The 7931-nt window shown below is 47.3% G+C and overlaps 1 protein-coding gene across 3 annotated transcripts in view; it reads left to right on the forward strand.

Annotated features, from left to right (window-relative positions):
- The window catches only part of SEC31B (SEC31 homolog B, COPII coat complex component), a 90576-nt gene that overhangs the window by 62199 nt on the left and 20446 nt on the right, over positions 1-7931 (forward strand). For all 3 annotated transcript variants that reach the window (XM_019502515.1, XM_019502517.1, XM_019502516.1), the window contains exons 12-13: positions 439-513; positions 1791-1877. In XM_019502515.1, coding sequence (XP_019358060.1) covers positions 439-513; positions 1791-1877 — 162 coding nt within the window. The remainder of the gene's footprint in view (positions 1-438; positions 514-1790; positions 1878-7931) is intronic.

A 7931-nucleotide genomic window follows, 5' to 3' on the forward strand; every position in this document is an offset into this window, starting at 1 on the left:
ACCCCACTCGCACCATAATCACATCCATACATGCCCCAACTACACACCCACATCCCTCCACACAATGTACAAGCAAACCTTCCCCCCCCTCCCCCCCACAAAGAGTACTTCCTGGGCAAGGGGAGACACTTCTGGTGGCAAATGTCAGGGATTAGGGGGGACTTTTGATCACAAGATGGTGACCTGGGGGTGGGGCACCTCTCAAGGGGCAAGGCTACCCTTGCAACACTCGACACCTCACCAAAACTCATTAAGTGATCCTCTAGCTGAACTAATTGCCCACCCCTGGACTAGACCTTATGAAGCACACAACAACCCCAATCCTACCCTGACAACTAGTTGCTAAACTTTACCCCTACTAGAATACAGCTGGTGTTATCCTCATTTGGAAGACTGAGTTCATGTAATGTTTCTTTTCCAAAATCCTTTGGTGTCCAGGTGAATCTGGAGCAGGACTCCAGGATCAAACTTCTGAAGCTGCTGGGCTATAATAAAGAGGAACTTCAGAAGAAGGTGAGTGGTATTTTTGCTAAGTAGAGTCTTTAGGGGGCAGAGTGCAGGACAGTCACTGAATGTATCAGGGAACAGGTTCCACTAAAGGGCAGTCTGAGAACGAGGAGCCTGCTGATCTGTGTGTTTCCTTTTTGGGGTTGGCTGGAGCACTTCTGCCCCTGGCCATTCTTAGGATGGTGCTTTTGTGTGTTTTTCATCTGTGCCAGAATGACTGGAGCTGGACCCTGCTGGCCTAACTTGGTCGCATGCTGCAGGCTTCAGCTTCTCCTTGCCAGCAATCCTAGTGCTCTTTGTCCCTGACAGCTGGCAGGGCAGCATCTCCAGCACATCTCAATTCTGACCTGCAGTGTTCCCTGGCAGTCTCTCTTCTTAGGCCTGAAATAGAAATGCTGATCTAGTTTCATGCCAGGACTGTAATGAGTACCTGGGCACTACCATGAGTAGTAGCGTAGCTTCAACTGAGATTGGCACCCTGGTCCCTGAAAGTGAAAAGTTAATACACTTAACCCATTGAACTGCAGAGTGAGGCTGATGGAGAAAAATAAAGTCAGGGGCACCTTAAATCAGTGGCTTTAGGTGCTCCAACAGGAGTTCAACTTTCAATATCTTTGTGGATCCAGGCTTCAGTCCCCCTCCTAGTTTAAACATTTGCACTGTATCTGCTTTGCCCATCTGAGGACAAAGTACTAGGCTTTCACTCAGCCCTTCACTCATTGCATGAGCAAGACCCAAAGCGGGTGATTCCACAACAGCATATGCAAGGTGTTGATATTGTATGAATTCAGTGCAAAGAAAGGCTCCATTGGATAAATTCTGCAGCAGATCTAGCTGGGGCACTGACAATGCAGCTTTGTCCATGCTGTAATCCTGAGCAGTGTGCGTTTTTTGGTTCCTCTCCTGGTATTCCGTAGACAACAGGTAAGAGATCCAGCTGGGTACCTAAGTGGAGTGTGGAAAGATTTGGAAGCTAGTTCCAACTGGCACTGATGGTGTTGCAGAAAAGGTGCTTGCAACAGTGTAGATGATATTATGGCAAAGGACAGAGACTTGCTCTATAACCGGGAAAGGGAGTGAAGAGATGGGGCCTGTGAAGTAATCAAGGGCAGGTCCATTGGGGAAGGGAGTATATGGTACTAATGCAGAGATTTCAAAAGAGCTCCTGAGATACATGGGCAGCCAATGCCAATGGAATTACTTATGATTGCAAGAGACCTGATTGCCCCCATGTTTGGCTTTCTGGAAGAGGCTTGACTCTACAAATGTGCATTTCTTTGTAGATAGCCTCATGTTTGGGTAATGGTATCCTAGACGAATGTCAGCTACCCGAGGCAGACGACTCTTCTCAAGCTGTGCAGCCTGCTCAGGTATGTCCTCATCTCTTTGCTGGTCACTGAGATGGGTGGGGAGCAGGGAGTGGAATGAACGAGAAGGTTAAATTCCAACCACGAGTTCTTGGATTCAGTGCAGGCATTCTGTCTTGTGCTGGTCTGACTGGATCATCATAAGGATCCCTTCCAGCCTTATTGTGTTCTACCTCAATGTTTGGGTGCACAGATGTCTTAAAACCCCCACCCTCCACAAACCAAGCTCCTTTTAAAGCATCTCAAGTCAGACATCTAAAATGTATTGGCCTTTTGTAAACCCTTGTGCTTGATAATTAGTTTTTTAGATTCCTTAGGGCAGGCACTGTCCCTTGTTTTATTGGTAGAACAGGAAGCATCAGTATGATCCTGTGTAAGCTGCTGTTGATCACAGTGATTGCTTAATGTCTGTGTACCATCAGGATCACTTGTGGGGCTTACCTGTAATCTGTCAGCAGCTCTTTTGTTGCTGCATGCTTAATACCAGTGATTCTTGTCTACAGTATAGTGCCTCAGTTCCTGTTACCACACGGGAGTTCAGCACACACGAAAGGTCCTATTAAAGAAAATTCTGATACATAATTAACCTGTGGACAATTTTATTGAAACTCTCAGCAGATATCTTATGCAATTGCATCTTGCTGCAATGGTGACAGCACATTTGGCAAAGAGACAAGTGGGTGTCTGCTGGGATGGATATAGTAATTCACAGGTGGGTTCTAGAATAGCACCCTCATAATCCTTGCCGCAGCTCTGTAATCGTTGACGCTGAATTGGGCAGACTTGTTCTGTGTTCTGTAAATTTAGATCTGGACGACACTACAAATTTCTGCCTACAGAAACTGGTACAGTGTGAAAAGACTGCACTGATATAGCTGTGCCAGCAAACTTCCCTGTCCAAGTGAGCACAGTCTTGCTGGCAAAAGGGGTCTTCCATTAACAGAGATTGTTATTAGGGGAGGTGCTGTGGCTAAGCCAGTGGTGTTCAACCCCCAACCCATGGTGCTATGTCTTGCCTGCAGACCTCCTCACAGGCCTGGAAATTTGGCAGTGGCACCACTCCACCACTGCCAAATTTTGGGACCTATGGGGAAACCCAGGCTCTGTGTCCTGGATTGGCACCCTCTTCCATTACACAGGGGTGGGCAGGGGTAGCACTGGGCCTAAACCCAGCATGTGGCGTGGGGGAGGGAGTGGTGCTGGGTCCTCAGGACCCAATCCTGGCAGGAGGTGGGCAGTGCAGGTCTCCTGAGGCCAGTGCCTGTGGGTGGGAGGAGATAATGCTGGGTCCCTGGGACCCAATCCTGGCAGGAGGAGGGTGGGAAGGGGTGGCATCATGTACCTGGGACCCAACCCTGCTGTGTGGGGCAAGGAGGGGGCAGTGACAGGCCCCATTGGAACAGTGCTGGATCAGGAACTCATCTGACTCTCTGGGCCAAAAAGTTGAACACCACTGGACTGAATCAACAGAAAAAAAATCCCTTCTGCTGCTATATAGAACATCTCCATTAGGGGGCTCTGCTGCTTTAGTTTTGCCTGCACTGCTATTGCAATAGCAGCTTCAGAATTTAGATAAGCCTTTAAACACAGGGCAGTGTACTAATTATGCCCATGTTTGGCAGGCCACCATTTCATTTGTTTACCTGGAATATGAAACATTTGCCAAATCCCTTTGATTCCCATATGAAAGGTATGGGGCAAGCCAATTTGAGGGTGTCTGATAACTCATGTGGGAACAGCTTGTCCTTGATAGTTTACACTGCATTAATGCTCATTATACATTGCTTGGGATTTGTCTTTGCTGAGCACACTGCACCCACACCCACTTGCACTCATGCCCCATACCCAGAAATGCTAGTGGGTGATGCTACTCAGATGGCTTCCCTTTCAGGCTGCTTTCAAGTTCTCAATCTCAGTGGGTCTGAGAGTGGCCCCTGGGGGCCAGCCCAGGGCTGTTTTACTAGTGTTTTTCCAGGTTTTGTGTGTGGCTGGAGGGGTAGCTGGGGCCTATGCTGGCCAGGACACACTTATGTGTAAACAAGTCAGAATTCTTCTGCAGTTCCTCACAGTCAAGGATGATTGTCTTCCATGAATGTCTTATCTGTGGGTCTGAAGATTGCAAACGAGGCCAATCTGGGATCAACAGACTGTTTTGCAACTTCAGCACATGTTTTTGTGAGCAGTGGGTGGCTCCAAATTCTCCATTCAGTCCACAACAACATGCTGTTTTTGCTGCTCTTACTTTTCCATCTCCTATTGGTGTAAGGTTTCCAAGTACTAAGTTCCTTGCAGGAGACTCTTCCTCCATTTGGGGCAATTCCTGTCTCCCAAAACTTGATGTCAATGTTTAATTTGTTTTCAAGTTGGCCTTGAGGATGTCCTTGAAGCACTTTCTCTGCCCTCCTTTAGCATATGCCTTGACTGAGCTGGAAGAAGAAAATTTGCTTTGGGAGTCTGGAGTCGGACATCTGGATGACCTGGCTGGCCCAGAAAAGTTGATGTTTGTGAAAGAACATTAATGTTAGTGAGTCTATTTTCCTGCCTGATTTGAGGGATCTTCCACAGGTAGCGTTGATAGTACTTCTCCAGTGATTTGAGGTGTCTCTTTTACATTGTCCGCATCTCAGCTTCGTACAGTAAGGTGGGGATCCCAACTGCTTGATAAACCATGAGCTTCATTTTGTATTTGATGTCACAATCTTTGAACGCCCATTTCCTCAGGCATCCAAAGGGTGTACTTGAAAATTTGAGGCAATGCTGGATTTCTTCATCTGTGTCAGTCTTCTGTGAGAGATGGCTTTCAGAGTACAGGAAATACTCAGCATTCTCTAGAGTCTTGCTGTGAATCTGAATTACTGGGGCTAGGGACTGCGCATTAAGAGCTTATTGATGGAGGACCTTCATCTTCTGAATGTTAAACATCAGTCCCATTTTCTTGTACGCCTTGGTAAAGACATCGACGATTGTCTGAAGGTCTGCTTCTGAGTGATCACAGACTACAGTGTCATCAACATATACTGGAGCTCGATGGTTGAGGTCAGGGTGGTCTTGGCTTTGGCTTGGAGTTGGCCCTGGGAGGGAGGGCAGCAGGGTGGGAGCCTGAGCCCACAGTGGGCAGCCTATATCCACTCCGCACACAAATCTAGGGGGCATGTGCCTCCCGTACTCCCCCTCGGGAGTGCGCACAGTGGTGGGGAGCCAGCCCCTCTGCCCCCAGGATGAGCTGCACATGGCTTTATCCCACTCCCCTCCTGGGCCCTGCAGCTGAATGACCCAAGCCCTGCACACCGCCTGGGCTGGGCAGCAGCCCCAACCCTGTCCAACTCACTCTCACTTTGGGGGCCTCAGTTCCCGCCCTCCTCCCCAGTTTACCTATGGGGATCTGTGGGAGCTGCACTCCAGGCTGTCTGCTGGCCATGTAATGTGTACATGCACATGGCGCCCCCTGCATCACCGCCCTCCCATTGCCCCCGGCCCATTGTAGGCTGGAACTCTGCCAGCCTGCAAGCAGAAGCCTGCCTTAACCTGCATTTTTCTCCTTTAAAGAAGAAAATATGGGTTTTTCTCTTTAAAATAAGAAAAATCTGCATTTTACTGCATTTTTTCTATCGTGAACAGAAAGCCTGGATCTCTGGTAATGAATTTTGGTGGGCATCCGTACTTCAGAAGGATCTTTCACATTGCATTTAGGTTGACAGATATGAAGGCTTTCATGAGATCAAAGAAGGCCATGTAGAGAAGTTTAACTGTTTACAACACTTTTCCTGCGGCTGGTAAACTGTGCAGATTGTCAGTGGTTCCTCTTGATGCCTTAAACTCACATTGAGATTCTGGGAGAAGCTCTTCAGCAAGTGGAAGGAGACTGTTGCAGGAGGATTCTTGCAATGATCTTTCCTGTGATGGACATCAAGGCGAGATCCCTCTGTAATTTTCACAGTCAGGCTTGTCTCCTTGAAGATTGTCACAATCATGGCATCCCAGGGATTTTCTTATTATTCCAAACCCTTAAAATGAGGGCATGGAGCTGTAATTTTGGTGGGGATTCTGTCCGCTCCAAATGCCTTGTTGTTCTTCATCTGCTTGTTGGTTTTCTCACCTCATCAAGGGTTGGAGGGATTCTGAAATCATCTCTGACTGGGTGTTGCAGGTGGAGTTGAGAACACTTTAGTCAACAACAAGGTCTCATTTGAGAAGGTGCTCGAAGTGCTCCTTCTTATGGGTGTTGATGGTTCCCCTTTCCTTGATCATGTCGCCTCCATTTTTGTCTCAAGGGGATTGATCCCTGAGTCTTTGCACTATAGATGGCTTTGGTAGCATTGAAAAAAATGTGCATATCCTAAATGTCAGCAAGATATTGAATTTCCTTTGCCTTGTCTTCCCACCATCTGGTTTTCATATCATGGGTCTTTCTTTGGACCTTGGCTTTGGTTTGTTGGATATTCATTTTCTTTTCCTTGGAGTTGATGTCCTTCTGCCAAGCACAAAAGGCCTTGGGCTTGTGGTTGATCAGCTATTGGATCTCCTGGCTATTCTCACCAAACTAGTTTTGATCTTTGATTGTAGAGAATCCCAGCGTCTCTTTGCAGGTGCTGATGATGGTGGACGTGAAAGCACCCCAAGCACTGCTGGCATTCTCCCATTTCTGTTGATTGGAATTTGCCAGTTTTTTTTATTGAGGTACTGGTGGAAGAGGTCCTCCTCTGGATCCTCTCAAGTCTATCGACATCCTTCTTGAAGTACAGCACCCAAAACTGGACACAATTCTCCAACTGCGGTCTGACCAGTGCCTCATAGAGGAGAAATATCGCCTCTTTGTTTCTATTTGTCATGCATCTGCTGATGCATGATAAAATGCGGTTAGCTTTGCTGATGATTTTGTCACACTGATGACTTGTGTTTATCTTGGAGTCTGCTATGACTCTGAGATCCCTTTCCACTTCTGTGCTGCTGAAAGGGTCACTTCCTAGCCAGTAGGTGCACTGGATATTTTTGCACCCTGGGTGCAGCACTCTGCACTTATCCTTGTTGTATTGCATCCTATTGTGTACTGCCCACTTTTCTAACCTGTCCAGGTCTGCCTGCAATTTTTCCCTACCCTCCGGAATATACACTTCACCCCACGATTTAGTATCATCCGCAAACTTGGACAGAGTATGCTTCACTCCCACATCCAATATCTGATGAAGATATTGAAGAGTACGGGTCTAAAGATCGAATCCTGCAGGACCCCACTACCCACAGCCTTCCAGGCTGATACCGACCCATCTACTATCACTCTCTGGGTGTGACCACTAAGCCAGTTTGCCACCCACTGGACCGTGTAAACATCTGTCACAGCCTCTTTATATGAGAATAGGATGAGATACCATATTGAAGGCCTTGCTAAAAGCCAAGAAAACGACATTCACCTCTACTCCTGCATCTAAGCGTTTTGTGACCCTGTCATAAAACGAAACCAGATTGGTCAGGCATGATCTACCTGCTATGAATCCATGCTGGTTCCCCTGCTGCATTATTTTTCCTGCTCGACTCTCACAAGTATGATCCTTCATAATCTTTTTCAAAAACCTTTCCAAGGATGGAGGTGAGACTGACTGACTTATAATTACTCAGATCCTCCTTCCTCCCCTTCTTGAAAATAGGGACCCCATTGGCTCTTTTCTAGTCCTCCAGGACCTGACCCAAGTGACACAAACATTCAAACAGCTGTGCCAGTGGTTCTGCTATGACACTGGCCAATTCCTTCGGTACTCTCGGATGCAGCTCATCCAGGCCTGCTGACTTAAAAACATCTAGTCCATTGAAGTGACTGCACCGAGTCAGCATCGACAGTTGGTGGGCTGGTGCCCCTCTGATACCCATCTGAGAACCCATTAGGAGACTTATCATGACCCCTGTTCAAGAATACTGAGGCAAAAAACTCATTGAATAGCTCAGCCTTGCCCCCCCCTTTCTGTCACTAATTGCTCCTTCTTGTTCAGTAGGGGTCCTATGCTTCTCTGTGCTTTCCGTTTACTCCCTACATACCTAAAAAAAAAAAAAAAAAAAAAAAAAAAC

This window comes from Gavialis gangeticus, unplaced genomic scaffold, assembly GCF_001723915.1.
Source record: "Gavialis gangeticus isolate Ggan-Ray unplaced genomic scaffold, GavGan_comp1, whole genome shotgun sequence".
NCBI classification, from domain to species: Eukaryota; Metazoa; Chordata; order Crocodylia; family Gavialidae; genus Gavialis; species Gavialis gangeticus.